Source organism: Pleurodeles waltl, chromosome 4_1 (assembly GCF_031143425.1).
Source record: "Pleurodeles waltl isolate 20211129_DDA chromosome 4_1, aPleWal1.hap1.20221129, whole genome shotgun sequence".
Taxonomy (NCBI): Eukaryota; Metazoa; Chordata; class Amphibia; order Caudata; family Salamandridae; genus Pleurodeles; species Pleurodeles waltl.
The window spans coordinates 200,354,343-200,373,249 of NC_090442.1; the positions used below are offsets into that span (position 1 = coordinate 200,354,343).

The 18,907-nt window shown below is 40.8% G+C and overlaps 1 protein-coding gene and 1 long non-coding RNA gene across 3 annotated transcripts in view; one reads left to right on the forward strand and one right to left on the reverse strand.

Annotated features, from left to right (window-relative positions):
- LOC138287572 (uncharacterized) overlaps positions 1 to 18,277 on the forward strand; it is a 31,104-nt gene extending 12,827 nt beyond the window's left edge. The window contains exons 2-3 of one of the 2 annotated variants that reach the window (XR_011202237.1): positions 52 to 157; positions 18,018 to 18,277. This is a non-coding gene — a long non-coding RNA (uncharacterized lncRNA). The remainder of the gene's footprint in view (positions 1 to 51; positions 158 to 18,017) is intronic. The other variant, XR_011202238.1, reaches the window with a different exon arrangement.
- The window catches only part of B4GALNT3 (beta-1,4-N-acetyl-galactosaminyltransferase 3), a 501,487-nt gene that overhangs the window by 81,459 nt on the left and 401,121 nt on the right, over positions 1 to 18,907 (reverse strand). The window contains exons 7-11 of the mRNA XM_069228126.1: positions 18,542 to 18,609; positions 16,344 to 16,422; positions 11,583 to 11,649; positions 5,853 to 5,996; positions 3,899 to 4,008 (exon numbers count right to left, since the gene is read on the reverse strand). Of these exons, the coding sequence (XP_069084227.1) occupies positions 3,899 to 4,008; positions 5,853 to 5,996; positions 11,583 to 11,649; positions 16,344 to 16,422; positions 18,542 to 18,609 (468 nt within the window). The remainder of the gene's footprint in view (positions 1 to 3,898; positions 4,009 to 5,852; positions 5,997 to 11,582; positions 11,650 to 16,343; positions 16,423 to 18,541; positions 18,610 to 18,907) is intronic.

Consider the following 18,907-nt stretch of genomic DNA (forward strand, 5'->3'; position numbering starts at 1 on the left):
CACTCCTACGCAAATGACACCCAAATTATTTTTTCCTTGTCATCTGCACAGGATCATGGACCTTCTGCCCTGAGCCTTGGCTTGAGCTGAATGGCTCTCTGGATGAATGCCAACTCGCTCAAGCATAATGGTGATAAGACGGAGGCCATGGTCCTGGGTAAGTGTGCATAATTTTGGGGCTCTCAACATTGGCCAGATTCATTGGGACCTCTCTCCATCTTGTTGTGTAAGGTGAAGAACCTAGGCTTTGTTCTGAGTCTTCGTCATCAAGGTGTCTAAGGTAACCTCCACCTGTTTTGCTGTGCTAAAATGGGGTGAGGTAGATCATTTGGATGATCCCTCAATCTGTTCAAAGGACCCTAGTTCAAGTCCTTCTATCACGTCTAGATTATGGTAACATTTTATATTTGGGAATAGATCATGCTTCTGTCAGACATCTGCAGATGGTTCAGAATTCGACCGCCAGGTTGCTCATTCAGATGCCTAAGTATGCTTCAGTTTCTCACCTTCTTTCAAAGTTACATTGGCTCCCTGTCCTCAAACGAGTTAAATTTAAGGCCCTTTGCTATATGTTTAATGCCAAAGCCAAAATAGGTCCTCATTACCTGCAAGATCTTGTGACATCTTACAATCTGCCCACCTCTTTGAGGTCCTTCAATCTGGCTCTTTTCACTGTACCTAGGTTTCGTTTGGCCCAGAGGGTAGGATGCTCATTTGTAGTGCTGGGTCTGAACCTATGGAATTCTCTCCCCAAGTCTCTTAGGGACTGTACTGCTCAACTTGCTTTTCACAAAGGCCTGAAGACATGGCTATTTTGAGTTGACAACTTGGCTGTATTCATGCTTAGCGCCAGGAAACCCATCTTGGTTAGCTGCATGCTTTACAAGACTATAAATCAAATAAATATTTACCTTCCTTCCCAAACATTATTCACCATGCGCCCCAGAAACTTTAACCTATGTCCCAGATAATTCTACTCTTCATCTCAACATTCTCACCCATCAGTCCCAGATATCTTCTGCAAGTTGTGTTAGACATTTCAGCTAGACATTTTTAACCAACCATCTGTCCCAAACACTTATCATTCCTTCTAGACATGGACAACCACCTGTCACATTCTCTTTCGACCATCCATCTGCCCAAGACATTTTTAATTATCCACAATCCCAGACATTTTCACCTATCCATCTCAGAAATGTATTACCATCCATCCCAGACATTTTCACCATCCACCCTAAACATTTTCTAACCCATAAGATAGACATTGGATACCCTCATTCCAAAAATGTGATTACTTGTGTCCCAGACATTTGCGAACCTCCATCCTAGACACTGTCTACCCTGTGTCTCGGACACTTTTTATCCTCCGCCCAAATGTTTTTTTGCCTCCATCCCAGACATTTTGGTACCCAACGTTCAAAAGTCTTTTAAGCTCTGTTCCAGACATTATGAATTTAGGTTTATGTTCAGTCACATTATGAAATTATGATATTTTGACAAATATTGCCATCTTCAAAAATAAATGTGTCTATGAACTAAAAAAATGTAGGTGTATGTTCAATGTCACATTCTGAAATGGTGACATTTTGACAAATATGGCCATTTTCAGAAATAAGTATGTCTATGACTTAAGGTTAACTTAAGTGTAAGATTTTGGTTCATGCACTCTGAAGAAAAACATGCCTAAAATGTATTTCCCTTATCGTTAGGCACTTAGAGCTTATTAGGAGGAGATGTGGCCTAATGGCATTAGCTACTGAGTTTGGAACTGTGGAACCAGGTTCAAATAATGGCACAGGCTAAACATCCTATGGTTCTGGGCAAATCACTTAGGGCCAGATGTAGGAAGCATTTTGCATGGTGCAAACTGCGAAAATAGCGATGCTCATTCACATTTTGCGAGTCGGTACCGACTCGCAAAATGTGAATGCGACTCGCAAATAGGAAGGGGTGTCCCCTTCCTATTTGCGACTCGCATTGCGATGCTAAATTGCTTTGTGACCGTGAACGCGTTCGCAAAGCAATTTGCAGTTACCACCAGTGTCACACTGGTGGTAACCCATGCGCAAAAGGGAAGGGGTCCCCATGGGACCCCTTCCCTTTTGTGAATGTTGCCCAAAATGTTTTTTCAGAGCAGGCAGTGGTCCAATGGACCACTGCCTACTCTGAAAAAACGAAACCAAATGGTTTCGTAATTTTTTTTGTATTGCAACTCGTTTTCCTTTAAGGAAAACGGGCTGCAATACAAAAAAAAAAAAAAAACTGTTTTATTTAAAAAGCAGTCACAGACATGGAGGTCTGCTGTCTTCAGCAAGCCACCATTCCTGTGAGTGCAGGGACTCGCTATGGGGTCGCAAAATGCGACCCACCTCATTAATATTAATGAGGTGGGTCTTTGCGACCCCCATAGCGATTCGCAGATGGTGTCTGAGACACCGTTAGCACCGACTCGCAATTTCCGAATCGCAAATTCGGAACTTGCTACATCTGGCCCTATATTTCCCTATGCATGACTCTGACATTGCGTAATGTAATCTGTTGCTCATGTAAAGTGCTCCAATGTCCTTGGGCCAAGTCCTGGCAATATAAAACTGTAGATAAATAAATACTAAAACAACTTTTTTTTGGTTAACAATACATTGCTGATGCATTCAATGTAATGCTGCCCTAAGTCATGTTATGGGATTCACCAATTCCCTCTGATATTTAGTGATTCCCCCTGTCCATAGTGTTAGATTGCCTTCTGAAGTTCCAGACTCCATCATATGACCACTTAATGGATATGAATGAACTGGCAGCCACAAGAGAAGGACATTATTTAGTTACCTTGTGAGCTCCCTGCCATGTCCAAGTTATGCTCCAGGCTTGTGAGCTGTGCTAGGACATAGAATGGTGCACCTACACACAGAGGAAGTGGCGCCATTGTTCTACAGAAAGGTAAGGAGCCTGTGACTTCACTGAACATTACATACATATTCCTGTCCTAGCCTTCAGCTTCTAAGGATTTTTATAAGCAAGTGGTCGCCCTTACCATATCCCTGTACAGTATGTCTTCTTAGGTAACACACTCTCACAACTTCAGCCAGATCCATTCAGTAACACATTCGGTTTATCAATTTTCCTTGAGTTTAAGCCCGCTGAGATCGCTTGACTGCATTTATTTACACCCAAGTGCTCCCTTCTTGTTAACACATCTTGTGTGTCTCCAACTATCTTTCCAAAGTTGTCCTCCATTCCCAGAGTCTGGTCATGAGCTCTTCTAACAGCAACAAGCTCACAGGTACCAAAGGACAACATGTGTATGAGCAGAAAAGGATGCTGGCTTTTAGCACATAAACCCAGGAGAAGTCATTTGCTCAACTGGTCCTGAGGAAGGGTCCCAATGCACCATCTTTAGTGCAAGACCCATTGCCAAAAATGGACTTCGGAGCAGATAACCAAGAAGAGTTAGAGGCTTATTCACAGGGGCCTGTTGGAGTATGTAAAGTAGTACTCCGGGAGTACTCTTAAGTACTCATGTGTGTCTTTGTGAATATGCCCCAAATAATGTAAATATACAGGTAACATTCATATGTAATTAGTACAAATAGAAAGGACTGTGCCCTCTTAACACGTTTACTAATAGTGAGTTAATCCTGAACGTTTCGAGGCCAATTTACAAAGGAATTAGGAATACGTAAAAGAGTATTCCTGAAGTAGTACTTCCAGTATACATTAATGATTTTGTAAAACCTCCACCATAACGTTTTTTCCTAACTTGATGTGCTCCTGATTCTAGTGTCAGTAACAGTTTTAAAGACTAAGTGAATAAAGCATACTTTTTTTTGGTTAGTGTGATAGTTAAGCCTCTGGCCACGGTAGAACCCCCCCCCCATTACCACTTTAAAAATGGACTTACGAACTGGAGTCCCTGGTAGCGCTGCAGCGGGTATCCCTTGATGAGGTAGCTGGGCTTGTAGGTGCATTCGGGCAGAACCTTGCGTAGGCGCATCTTGTTGATCAGCGGCACTAGAAAAGAAAGGCTAGATGGTCACGTGCCACTGCGGATACCAGTGCTCAATTATTCTCAAAAACTACTGCCCCCAAATAAAGAGGTGCTCTCTCACATTCCCATATAAACTCTATGTGAGCCATGTACCACCATCAAATGACACAAACGGATCACAATTTCAGCCTAGCATGGACAAAAGATTGCATTACATGCTAGGGACTGGGACACATGAGAAGAATCCCATCACATGCAAGGGCCCACTTTCATAGGGGGAATGTTGGATTTAGCTATGAGAAAGGAAGTGGGCTGAAACATTATTTAGAAAAGCGTTACAGAACAGGCAGCAGCAGGATTGTGTTTGTAATTCCCATTCTTACATTTATATTTAAAAAAGAGTGCTCATTCTAATATCACGCTAGATGTCACCTGCAACAGCCATCTTTACAAATATTGTTACATTTCAGAGAGTCAGGAACCAGTTTTGTAAAGGGATACAGCAGAAAGGAAGAAGTTACATTTGCAGCCTGAAAAACTAAGTAATGTATACATGTAAATATGTAGAATTTTGTATAGGGTAAACCTAGCCGAAAGGCAGCAGAGACCTGCACAGGATCAAAGGTACATATACAAGGGTTACTGGGTTCTGAGGTAGGAACTGGACCGTATTTGTCCATCTCCAGTATGATAGTGTCCTGCAGTTATGGCTGCAGGAATTCCAAGAGCCACAGGTGGTGGTGAGCTTTTCAACCAAACAGGCAGGAGTACCAGTTGTTATAGCTTTGAAGATAATGCAGCTGGGTTTGAAGATGGGGCAGGCCAGTAAGGGGAGCCAGTGGAGTTCCATCAGTGTGATGGTGAAGTGGTCAAATTTCATTCAACTCTTGATGGGGTGTTCTACAGCATGAATGAATCCCTTAAGAGGTGAGAATGTGGTATTTTGAGGCGGCCAGCCAAACACACATGCGCACTAATGAGCACTCCCTCCCCACCCCAGTTGCCCTGCCCCGCCCTTCCCTACACTGCTGGCTGAGCCAGCAGATGAATAATAAAACAATAGTTCAACTATCATTTTATTTTTCATCCTCTGACCACGCAATGAGGGTGAACGTGATTAATCTGAATAAAAAGACCAGTCCGGTTTCGCCTTTGCAGAGTAATGAAAAAAAAAAAAACAAGCGCAATCACGCTGTGTAAAACCTTGAATTCCCAAAGGCGAGCTAGGATACACAATAGAATTAAACTGGTAGTCATGAAAAGCGCTTGATTACTACCCAGCAAGATCGTGCTGCCCACGAAATAAAGAGAAAAAGTAGTCCAGATACCATACAGAAAACATGGAGCCTCATATGTTATCAGTAGTTGGCAGATGCGCTCGAGGAGGGCTAAACACCAGAAACGCCATGACGTATGCATGCATTTCAATAATGAAATCAAGCGAATTTTAAAAGACAACCCAACCAACCAACTAAAATGATGTGTGTGACATTGGCGGGGTTAAGAGCCTACAGAGGGATTACAACAGGGACAGAGCGCTTGCACGCTCGACCCTAAAAACTGAGGACTCTATTTGTCTCTGCCATTATGGTAATAGACACTTTCATCTTTATTGCCAATAACTAAATCTACCCATTTGTCTAAAATGGTTTACAATAATTGATGGACATTACTCTTAAAAACAGTAACCATAATAATTCCACCTTCTGCATCTCAAAAGGCTAAACATCCAGTAGGGACTGAAGGGTGAATTAAAAGACTCCTTTAGTTTGGGTACCTAAGGAAGTTAAAATGTTTATTTCTTTCTGTCTATTTTCACATTGAGTGACTAAGCTCTGCAGTAGATGTCCATTCAGGTCATGCTTACCATTGTGGAACGTATCACGAGGGTCCGGTCTGAGCATGTCTGCAGGGTAGCTCTGGTCTCCCGAGGGGTCACCAGAGTGACCCCGATAGGTGGCTAATGTCTGTGGGATGTGGTCAACTTCATTCATGCTCAAACCTGTTTCATCTGAAGAAAAGGAAGAGACAGTCAGGTACTGTATAATCACACCCATATTGGACTACAACAGGATCATCATTTAATTCACGTCTTACTTGCTTAGAATTTGAGGACCAAAATCACAGATATGTATGAAATCACTGAATTCAGACTGATTTGTTCTAGAAAAGGGTAAGTCCTCTCCCCAGGCAGAAAACCGTCAATTTTACTACCATCCTATGAGGCATTCAAGTTTCAATGCCATTTGGTTTTATTTGAAGGATTGTATAGTGCATATTTAGTTCAAAATGAACACTTCTTAAATTCTCTGTACAACTTGGAAATTAATGGCAAGGAGAAAAAAGAAACTCATGTAAACATATTGACTTGAATCCAGCATCAGCACCTCTAGCCCTGCTCCATGGAAATGTACAAAGACTAAAGCTACAAAGTAGTTTATGTTCATCCAACAATTCTTCTTGAAGATGGTTCCTCTCTATAAAAATACTTAAAATTATATTAAAACAACGGAAGCAACAATGTTTAGTTAAAAGTAGGCTAATCCCAAAACATTAATCCAAAAAGAAAATAATCTTTTGGTAGTTAAAAGTCCATATGAGGTTGGCATGACTGAATAACTAATAACATTGTCTCAATCTCCATTAAACAAATGGACATATACAGTATATATTGTACAGACATGTACCATTAAACTGAATCTGGATATAATAGGTTAGTTAAAGCAAAAAACGAAAGCTCGCTACTGGCAAGATTAGAGAAACATTCACATGTCAAAAGTTTGTCTTCCAGCTTTATCTAGCACAGAACAAATTGAATATGCATGCTATATGGATTGAGCTAACATATAGCATATGTAAGTTAAATCAGAATGCCTCTAACAGCCTAAACAACACAGTGATAAAATGTTGCAAACAACACCTTAGTGCTAATGCCTACTTGTATTGGCAAGTCGTTTAACTGCTATAGCTAACAATTATCATAGTCACAGAGTTCTCAATGACACATCAGGTGAATCATACCATAATCACTATATTCAAATCAGCCGCTATCGATTACATAATGCAAAGATTAAAGTCTCAAAACTGAACTCATATCAGTACATCTGCGTTAATTAAAGCTCTTCTGAGAATAATAACTATAAACATTAAAAACAACGAGGTGTGAAACTAAGCACTAAATAAATACTTTCCAACCATAGAAAGAATGTCCAAAAGGAATAAAAATTCTCTGGATGAACTTTTAAAAGCCAAAATACATTGGGGGTCATTCCTACCCTGGCTGTCTATGACCGCCAGGGTAGGTGACGGAGGAAGCACCGCCAACAGGCTGGCGGTGCTTCCGGGGGCATTCTGACCGCGGCGGTAAAGCCGCGGTCAGAAAAGGGAAGCCGGCGGTTTCCCGCCGGCTTCCCGCTGCCCCAGGGAATCCTCCACGGCGGCGCTGCAAGCAGCGCCGCCATGGGGATTCCGACCCCTTCCCGCCAGCCTGGTTCTGGCGGTTTTCACCGCCAGAACCTGGCTGGCGAGAACGGGTGTCGTGGGGCCCCTGGGGGCCCCTGCAGTGCCCATGCCACTGGCATGGGCACTGCAGGGGCCCCCTAACAGGGCCCCACATAGATTTTCAGTGTCTGCATGGCAGACACTGAAAATCACGACGTGTGCAACTGCACCCGTCGCACCCCTTCGACTCCGCCGGCTCCATTCGGAGTCGGCATCCTCGTGGAAGGGGGTTTCCCGCTGGGCGGGCGGGCGGCCTTCTGGCGGTCGCCCGCCAGCCCAGCGGGAAACTCAGAATGACCGCTGCGGTCTTTTGACCGCGGTACGGTCTTCTGCGGTTCCCGGAATGAGGGCCATAATTCTTTAAACCATCTTCTTCCCTTGTGCAAATGTGGTTGCATTTTCAATAGATGCTATATTGTGTTCTTGACACACTTGTAGGCAATGACCCACAAATTGTGTCATAACCATATTAGGTACACTAAGTAGCTCTCAAAAAGATAGTGGCCATCTTGGAAGGGTAAAATATTCCCTTATCAAAGATTTAATATAATACAATAGTATCACTCGATGGTAATTTAGGCAACATTTTTTATATAGTATTCTCAATCTAACATATCAGACTACACAGATGCTTGTATGCGTTCCTCAATTTGCAGTTTTAAAGCGAATTCCATTTAGACTCGGTGAAGCCATTTGCATAAACAAATCCAAATTTTTTCTTATTGTTCACACTAAGGTAACGGTTGTCCATTCCAGTACCCGAGAACCCAAACATAATCGGCTACCACAACATATGCAAGTTATCTTATAGAATCATAACATATCTATTTCCCTATATATAAAAAATTAAAACCATTGGCATTATGGCATATATATTTGGTCCACATCCACCAATGCACTAATAACTGCAAGAATTGAACGCCATCCACTTAGTATTACAGCACTGCAGTTGACGACAGATCACAGAAAGTGGTGAAATTAATGTTCCTTATTTAATCCACATTCAACCAACCTTAAATGACAGATTCACTTGGTCTCCCATTGCCTAAGTTGGTAGTCTCTGTTTCCACCTCGAACTTCACCAGGAACAAGCTCAAACCCATGGAAGTAAGGTGGATTGTTATCCTTCACTCTGCGCACACACATGACGTTAGTGGATAAAATGGATCTTTATTTCAAACAGCTCTCACATATTCAAATATCCGAAATCTCAGTTCCCTTGTCGTACTTCCAACATAAGATTTATCACAGTGACAGATAATCGCATAGACCACAAATGTCGTCCGACAGTTTATGAATTCTGTTATTCTGTGGCTATGATTGGTGTTATAATTGAAGGAAGGTGTTCTACTCAAACCCAATTTACAAACAGAACACATTGTAAATGTATAGAAGCCTTTTGGCTAATCTGTTATCCAAGTTGTTTTCTTCTTGTGACAGGGAACAATATAACTGGGGCTACTATCTCTTTGATAGTGTGACCCCTTCCATATGTTACTAAAGGTTTTTTTTTTGGAGAGATTGGTTTCTAATCCTAGAACTGTCAAGATAAGTTCTGAATATTTGCTGGGAATCTGCCATATCTGTTGGCTAGTAGTATTGTAAATACAACAACGTTTGTTGTGTTTGATATTTGTGATAATGGTTGTCCAGATGCGTTCTAGTAGAAAACTACTAGATATCACTTAAGAATTTTTTTATTTTGTATTCTAGGCCATCTGGAAAGAGATAACAAATGAAATCAAATATACTGACCACACAGTGGGTTTTCTTTGGAGAACAGATGCATTTAACAGGATACACATTGACTGATATTATAACGAAGGTGGCGTATGTGAATTGATTATGAATCATTAAATTGGGCAGACTAGTAATTATGTTTCTGTTGTGTGTTCCACACTGTAATTAGGACTGAACTCCATTGGGGTTTTATGGCCTAATGTAAATGGCTTATTTATTAATTCTTATATTGCACATTGTATAGTTGCCACTTTTAAGAGTATGTTTTTCAGAATGATCAGTCCTTTCTTTTCTGTGTGATATGATTGTATGCTACTGTACTTTAGTTTTTGTTTAATGTTTCCTACATGCCTTCTTATCAGCCCTGAAGAAGTTTCAGTGTCTCTGGGACGAAACACTTTGGCTGTGCCCATGTCCTATTTGAAGCTGGCAAGATGAAAATAAATTATACAAGTTTAACCATACACGAGGAGTTGTCCAATCTGGAAATTTATTTAAATGATAAAAGATATTGTGATTATGTTTTGAAAAGTCTAAATTTTGTGATTTTACTGAGCGCTTCTTCCACCACTTTTTCGTTCATTTGAGATTTGGGGTTTCTTTGCAACGGTCAACCCCTGAAGTGTCGCACCAGTATTTTGGAACGACCTGGAGTACGGTGACCTATACAGTACTGTTCCTGAAAAATTAATTTACACTCCTCCTGATATTTGGTGTTCCCTTCTCAATTTTAAAACTTCTGTAGTTCCAGACAGATGATTTGTCAGTGCCATGGGGAAAGTCCCCGTGTGAGCAAGTTCACTCCAAGTTGGATCCAATCAGTTTCATGTCAGTCAATAAAAAAGATCACTACAGAGTTGGACAATTGTAACAACTGTTAGGCCAGCACTTCCCGACTGGGGCAATAAAGCTCAAACTAAGCTTCCGGTGTTACTCCCATCAAGTGACACTCAAGGCAAGTAGTTATGGCCAGGAGATCAAAGCCTCCATTTTGCATTAATCTGCCAGACAACTTTAAGTTCCTTTGTATCCACAAAGGTCCTCTGCTACTCTTCAGCTTCCAGACAAAATTATATGGAAATTAACAAATCACAGCTGAGTGTCTAATTATCAATAAGGGCATAGATGGAGGAAAGTCGGACAAGATGCACGCTGGGTCTGTGATTTTTGGCAAAAAGCAGCAGAAACAGGTGAAAAGTAGTAGTAAATCACCTGAATCAGGAAGTTTGGAAGAAGAGCAAGAAAACAGCAAGAAAAATAATTGTATCTGCCTGCGTACATGAGGACAGGGAATGCAGGTATTAAATGGATGCATTCCGTCAGGAAGCCATCTTCTGATAGAGCCCGAACTCACCCTAAGCAGGGCATCAGATTGTCGGAGCTGAACATGTCAATCATCATCTCAGGGATCCTATCGAGTTTAAAAATACCGTATTTTTCCAAACACACTCCGTCACGGGATGCCAATGAAGGTTTTGGCGGGGAAAGCAAAAAGAATGCATCTAAGTATTGTTCCAGGTGCTTTTAAAGGATGCAAATAAAAATGAACGTTTTGAGGAATCCTCTGCTTTGAAGAGCTATTTGTTATCACCCCAGGTGTGGCATGAGGTTTTAAAGTTAGGATGAACATTTTCAGCCTTTTGTGAAGTACTATCAAAGTTGTTCAAAACCTCACGAGGAGGCCCACGATGTGCTAAAGAAATATTTGTTCTGTCTTCAAAAGTAACATGTGGCATATAAAATAACTCTGGTGCGAAGGATAAATGGCAGCATCTGATTAAATAAACATATTCATAAACATAATTCATTATACGCACAGGAACTGTACCTCTATATGTTACCTTCTAATATTGATACAACATATATTCCCAGTTTTATAAGTATGAGAAGGGCCTCTCCTAGTGAAGACATGGGGGAGGCAAAGGTTTTTTTTCCTTACAACCTTCGTGAAATTCTATGCAAAACAGTAACTTTGTGAAGTTGGAAACTTTTTTATGCTTTACCACATTTACTTGAAAACTGAGACTTTTACGACAATTCATTACTCTTACTACATTTTACATTTTGCATAAACAAAAGCCCTTCAAAAAATAACTTTGCAGAGGAAAAAGTCTGCAAACATTTTCCTTCTTGGCTGGGTTAAATTAGAGGCAATACCATATTGAAAAGCAGTGAAAATTATATTGTAATGCAATGAAGCACAGGCAAAAGCAAAATGAATCTGGGAAAGTTTGCAAAGTTTGCAAATGGCAAAAATAAGGAACTTTGAAAACTTATCCACCATAAAAGCTATGTATATGCCTATAACAGATCCCTCAGGTTTTTACTTGTATCAATCCAAGCATGTTGTACTTACTGCAGAACAGAGACACATAGAGGGAGTCTATGACTGCAAACTTCATCCCCGGCAGCACTGGTTTCCACTGAAAAATATAAGAGACCATGTTCTGTCTTCCATTTCTATGACACCTTTGTGAGATGTGCATCACACATGCTTTCAAGGGAACACCCAGGCAGCAGGCAGAAGCTGCAGGTGATATGGGCTCTGCAGTGCCTCTCCTCACCACCACAAAACACACATGACTTATATACCACACAGCTCAAGGCAGCGTGACCATTCAACGCCACTGTAGTGAGAATTAGAAGTCAGAGCCCTTAATGCTTCTAGCTCCGGCATAATGCCCTGTACCATTATTATGCATAACTAATATCAGTGCCTTTCTCCTGCTTTCAGGCCCATGCACTGTGTAGGCTCAGAAGGAGATCATAAAATGTATACATAAGTTTTAAGACTTCCTGGTCAGTAAGAAACATACTTGTGTGAAAACTTGTATTTCTATTGCTTTCAAATGAATGTCTCTTTGCACCTGTTTATCACAGCATGCACTGATATGTTTCATAATCAAATATGAACATCACTTTATTGTAAATTTGAAGTGTCCTTTAGTCTCAATATGCCGGCTACGTTTCATGGCTCTAATATTTTATTTGAAGTAGTACATTTGCACATTTCCTGCATCTCTTAGTGAAGTGTAGCCTCGCTTTCGATATAGGCAACCAGAAGTGTGATTTTAAGAAATGAATAAAATGAGCAGAGTATTCATGTATTGTGTCTCAGACCCCAGGACATCTCACATCTACTCTGTGCGAAGATGCCACCACCTGGTCTTTAGGTAAGCTTTGCTTACAATAACAAATTTCTGTCATGTGTTTGAGCACCTTAGACTTAAGCTGAGGGGAAAAAAGTATATGAACCATTCAATTTTGCATGCATTTTAACATTATATTCTCCAACTGGACTTTTTCGGGTGAGAGCTCTGGTCCGTTGAAATGACAATTGTCTCTTGATACTGCTGTGCTGCTCCCAATTTTTACATTAAATCATGTTAGACTTTTGGCTTCCCGCTGTGCTTACAATATGTTCATGGAGGAGAAGTAGTATTTATGAGTCTGACACTTAGAATTCTTACTTAGATTCTGCGTAGCTAGGGATTATTAGTTTTATGATTTTGCATTATTTTTAATTATGCAATTGAGCCTTCATGTATTTTATGCATGTTTCTCTGTACCACATTTTGACTGTTCTGTAACTTAATTGATTTTTGGCTTATTTTTGATCTAGACTTTAGTTTTTTACACTTCCATTTTTTCTGTTGTACTCTGCTAAATTGTGTTTTCCTGATGAGGAATGTAGTCTTTAAATGCTAGATCCATTGGAGACACTGGAGCCAAATTAGTTTGGTAAAAATCAGGGTGATCAAATATTGTGGTTCAGGTAATTATTGAGGTTCAGCTCCTACTCCATATAAGTAGCAGCTGCCTCCTGGGTCACTGCGTCTAGAAAAGCTACAATACTGGGCAGCAAAGAATCTCACATGGTAGGCTCTGCGCTCCAATCAGGCCTTAAGTTCAATAAAAAGGATTGAGAACCACAATAGACTAAAAGACCAGCATGGAAAATTCCAATTGCTTCATGGAGAAAATGAATGGATTTGCAAAGTGGTCAGACCACAGCCACCTGGATAGCCACATAACAATAGGATGCAGCACTCACACAGAAAAATTGTGACTTTTTGATATGTGACACTCGTCTTTGCAATCCATCATACACATTTCTCTTGAATTAGTCCCTACTCCCAATAGTTTCCAATCTGAACTGGGGCATCTCCACACCCCCATAAACATTCTATAGCAGTGCTTCCAAACTTTTTAGAACCATGGGCCCAGTTTTTAGAATGACAACCTTTGTGACTCACCCAGTTTTATGGGGAGGGCGATTTTTTTAATGTAACTAAAGCATCGTGATGCAGCATAATGTCATTTACAGACAGCACATTTCCATAGAAATGGCCACTACATTTTCAGAGACATGCTGTTGTACTGATAAACTATACTGCGCACAAACGATAATGTGTGGAAATCGGGGTTCAGTGAGTATTTATCATTTGAGCACCACCAAGTAAAGTGTCTTGATTTGTTTTGATTCTAATAAAATCTTGGTCCCATCACACTTCAGAAAACAAAGTTACAGGTATTTACTTTTTTTGTGTGTTGCAATAAATGACATCCTACAGCCTTTCTTTTTACACATCCTGTAAACTAGCAGGATTATCACACAATTCACTTTGATTTTCTTTCTCTTGTTGAGTGAGAGGAGATTGTAATCACCAATCCCAATGTTAAAAAATAAGCAGCGATTTGTCAAAAGACATAGCCTCACATTTGACCACTGTCTTCTAAGCACAGCAAATGTGACAAGACAACATTTAAAGGCATCTTTAATAATTGTGTGGACTTTCACTGGCCACCCAAAATTGGGTTGCAACCCACAGTTTGGGAAACACTGTTTATAGTGTTCTGTTACCTATCCCAGTGTGCAGGGGCAGTAACAAAGTGGGCTAAGGACTTAGGTCAGGTGAGGGGAAACTCTTCCTGAGTCACTAATGGGTCAACCAAATCAACCAGCCATACCTAAATCCAGTGGCGGACAATAATTTCAGCAGGAGCAGGGTCCACACATACACATTTGCTTACATCCATACATTCACATATGTGCGCACACACACCCTTTCACAACACCCACTCACAAATACCCATACATACATACTTACACGTACACACCAAACATCAAAAACCATACAACTTACTTTCCCTGCAGCTCTCATAGAGGGAAGCCTCAGGGGTCCCAGGATGGTTGGGACTGTTGCCTTCTCTCATTGGCTGATTTAGGTCAGCCAATGAGAGTATTCAGCAGTCCTTCACTTGTCACAGAGTGGAATAGGGTCAGTGAGATGGCTGACTCCACCCCACTCTGTGACGACTGCCACTGATTGACACTCAGCCCTGGGCACTTGAAGGTTTAAAACTGAAGCACCCAGGTCCGGGACTACCAATGATGCTCCCCCTTATCATGAGGGGGAAGACCTGGAGGCACTTTTGCCAGGCTGAGGAGGTCATGCTACAGGGCTGTGAAATCCTTAGTCTTGCAAAGTTCAGCCTAGGCAGCCAGGCACATGTGCATTTAGTGCATGTCTAGCTCCAGCTGCCTGACCTGAACAAAAAAGAGTGTCTGTCAGGTGGACCTTTGCCCAGCTTGACAGACACTCTTCTTGTCAGGAAGAACATTAGGTGTATGGCCTTTCCATCTGTACAGATGGACTGTTGCTGTCTAAACCCCTACGAGGGGAAACATGAAATGGCACTCTGGTGCATGCAGGCTCCTGGCAATCGGCACCTTCAGACTAGTGGATTCAGTTCCTACCTGCAACCTGAAAAATCCACCAGATTGGTTTGCTTTAAAGTCCTAACGTGCCATTTTAGACCCACAAAGAACATCGCCTGAGAACATCTTTTACTGGTGCCAGCGACTCCTACCAATCTCCAGAGTTAGCATAGCTGCAGGGATGACCCAGGACCATATGTGCCTCAAAGAATCTGTCTGCTGGTGGCATGAGTCAGCCTATTACTAATGCCTGCAGCCCTTAGACTCACAAAGGTCCGGTCCCTTCTCCTGGGGAGACCCTTAACATGGTACACTCATTTAGGAGTCCACATCTAGTAACCCATCCTGTTCCTCACGGCACAGACTCATCCCATCCACACTAGAGCTGTAATATCCCTGGAGACCTTTGCACAATCATGCAACAACATAAGAGCTGGTCTCCAAACCTTCAATCGCTCTTGCAGGGAAGAGGTCTAATACATTAGACAACAATCCCTCAGTACTACCCTGCTACTCTTCATTTCTTATGTGTACTTATAAGCTTCATACAAGACTGGCCATACACGGTGAATAGGGTTTTTAATATGAGAGTAGGCTAAAGTGTTCACAAATAGTCTGAAGTGGACATAAAAGGGTTGTCATGCACTGTGGAATTGTCCTTCCTATGACATCTGTTTTTGCAGGGTTTTCAAATATGCTGTTGTTGAACATACACGCTGACAAGGTGAAACAGGCAAGTGCATCAAAACTCTGCTGAAACGTCCTCATGGCCTGTTTCAAAAGGTTTCTCCTGGATGCAATAGCTGGCATCTGTGTTTTGCACATCAGTCAACTGCTATGGAGAAAATTCAATTGCTTCTGGTTGCATTTTAGAATTAATTAGTGATGTCTGATAGGGTTTTTTAGATTTAGCTGGTGTTTCTCTTTAATCAGTGGAGAGCTCCTTGTTTCTCTGCTAAGCACAATGGACACAATATATTAGGGAGTTTTCCAGTCTTAATGCAATCCCAAGACTGTCAAGCGCTTGATTGATGAAGAGGTTTTGCCCTGTCTTAAGACTGTTTTCCTTGGTTCAAGACAACTCTGATACTTGTGGGCTTGATTTACAGTGAGTTTTCCCTGACTTAAAACTGTTTTAAGCTAGGGCAATATCGTTCATGAATCCGATTATCATTCCTCGTTTAGAAATGGCTGATGTATCGGGCCCACATAGTCCAATACCGAAAACCCCTTGCACCATTATAAAATATGTACTTGATGAACTGGAATTTCAACCAGTTGCAAATCACAAAACAGCATAAGCAGGTGAGTTAATAGTAACTGATGAAGCTACTGAGTATGAAACTTGTGTGTGAGGCTGCCTCAGCATGCCGCTGAACAACCAATTAGACTTACGGACACTTCCACGTGGTCAGTCCCCTCATCGTTCTGCTTGTGCAAGATCTCAAAGTAGTACCGGCGGGAGGCTGATAACCTGCAAAGAGGCAGAAAAGAAGTAATCGCTCACAAAGTAAGAAAATGCTACAACGAGAGGAGGCTTTGGGTGCACAATCTATTTAGGAGAGGAGTTTACAAAGCCCGACTCAATATTAAGCAGTAATTAAAACATTTATAGTTGTCAATTGTTTAAAGAAATCCATGGAAAAACTTAAGGAAACTGTGCTAATACATGCCTCTTTTTTAAATAGGAAGGTAAATTTATTTGAAAAAACTTAACCAGAGAAGGAACATGATGTGAAAAACGTAACCAGAGAAAGAACATGATGTTTCCTTCCATCGATTTCTAGTCATGTATGCAGGTTGCTATTGTCTAAACCTCTAGGAGAGTTGTTATGGAGCATGCACTTTTTCCAGGTTTTCTATAATTAAAGTTGTCTCCGCTCTTTATTGTGTATTGTTAATTCATTCAAAGGGAGCTCTGACGGAGCCTATAATATTATGATATATAGAGCGGATTCTAAGCCACTGTGTCCTCATGTACACCTAGTTTTGTAGAAAATAAGTTAACCATTCCTTTCAATTCAAGCTGTAGAAATCAAACCTTTTTTTAAAGATTGAGAGTAAAAGAAAGACAATAAAAAATGTTCACTACCGTGTTTAATGGATTCCATAGCACTTTTACTCTATTCAGAAACGAGGCACAGGCAAGATATATAGGTATTCAAATGTTTGCTCCTGAACCTCACTGGTGTTATTTCACTGCCTGGGCACTGGAATAATATGATATACATTTAACTTTCCAATGACGTAACAAGAAGTGACTTCCCATAACCCTTTTCCCTGATGACAGAAAATAACAGCTTGTAAATGACCTGAAAAAATCAAAGTTGGTTGAGGCCATTAATTGAAGAAGCCAGCTGTATATTGTGGACATTAATTGACTTTTCTGCCTGGTACAGCATGGCACTCTAGTGACGGTCACCCTTCCATAGACAGGACAGCTTTACCATCACTGTGACTTTAGGGCTTTGTGAAGGACAAAATATTGAATGAAGAGTTCTGGATGCGAGAGCCAGCTGAGGCTCCATCGGGAGAAACTCTGACCTTTCCCCGCCTCTAAATGGAGCACGTGGTCCACAAATTTCATAGACAGTCATCCATGTGTTGTGGGTGAATACCACACATCTGCCAAGCTTATGGTTCAGGGTTCTTCAGCTAAAGGGTTTTTAAATTGACCCATTCTCTCAGAAAATACCAATTTGGACTTGAAGCCATAAGATTACTGACCGTGTTGAAAATAGTCTTGTATTGGGTGCTTCTTAAGGTAAGTTAAATATATTTCCAGAATTTTCAAAACTACAATTTTTTGTCTTCCTAAAGCTCAAAAAGCACAAATTTCGGCTAGAGAATTGTTTACTTGTACTTGTACAATATCCTACGAAGACGTAATGAATATATTGCAAAAGATGTTTAATATATTCTGTTGAATTTGCTGTTAATTTTAGTTTTCTCTGGTCAACCCCATCTGAAAAAGATTTTTTTAACAGGACAAAATATCGAAAATACACTTCTCAGTACTTTAATTTACTTTTTTGTCACTGAAGCTTAACATTCTGTACTTTTTTGTAGGCCTACCTAAAGCCAAACAGGACCTGGGTAATCTGGATGATCTCACAGGGTCAAGAACTCAACAATAGCCGAAATACTCACGATCATCTCAAAAACTGATTGGGCAGCCACAACAATCATCAGAAGGAACATCTAGATCCCAGTGAGCACCCAGCAATAATGGCCCACTACATCTAGAAAACATTTTCCCACATCAAGGCCAATTCCCAGCCTGCTTCCAATGTACCTATAATTATTATAAAATATTTTGCAAAAATCTACTTCACAGTTGTTTGTGTGTCTTATATAGGTACTGTATTTGTGCAGTCATAGTCAAGAGTGCTTTGCCTGTTCATTTTTTGGTTTGCGTCTAAAGGATTGTGTTATTGGTGCTCTCTCTTTTTGCAGCATGACACATCTTAGTGGGATTTGTGTTTTAGGTCTACGATGATGCCTTGGCACATAGGACTCAATGATTTTTAGTTTGCATCATTGTGTAATAAACAAAAGCAGCACTGGTTGGTATTAGAAACATTACAACTCACCGAAGAGGCCTGGATATCTGGCTCTTAAATTTGCCAAACTCGCCGGGAGCTGCCCACTCCTTCCCCGTCTGCATAAAGCAAATATATTTTAATCACTGAGTTAGCTTGGTAAACAGAAAACAACATTAGACTCCCCACTTTCTAATGAAAGCATGTATCCCATGCACTAATAATTAAATTAATTAAAAATTGAATAAGAAAAGAAAACAAGTTTAGCAAGAACAAGTTTAGCCAATCTGTGGTCTTTGAGCCTCTTCTACAGGAGTATTGATCTGTATTTACACATTGACCTAAGCAGCAAGAATCAATGGGCAGCAAGAAAAGGCTGAACAAACCAACATGACGAGGGTCATTTAGAACCGGACA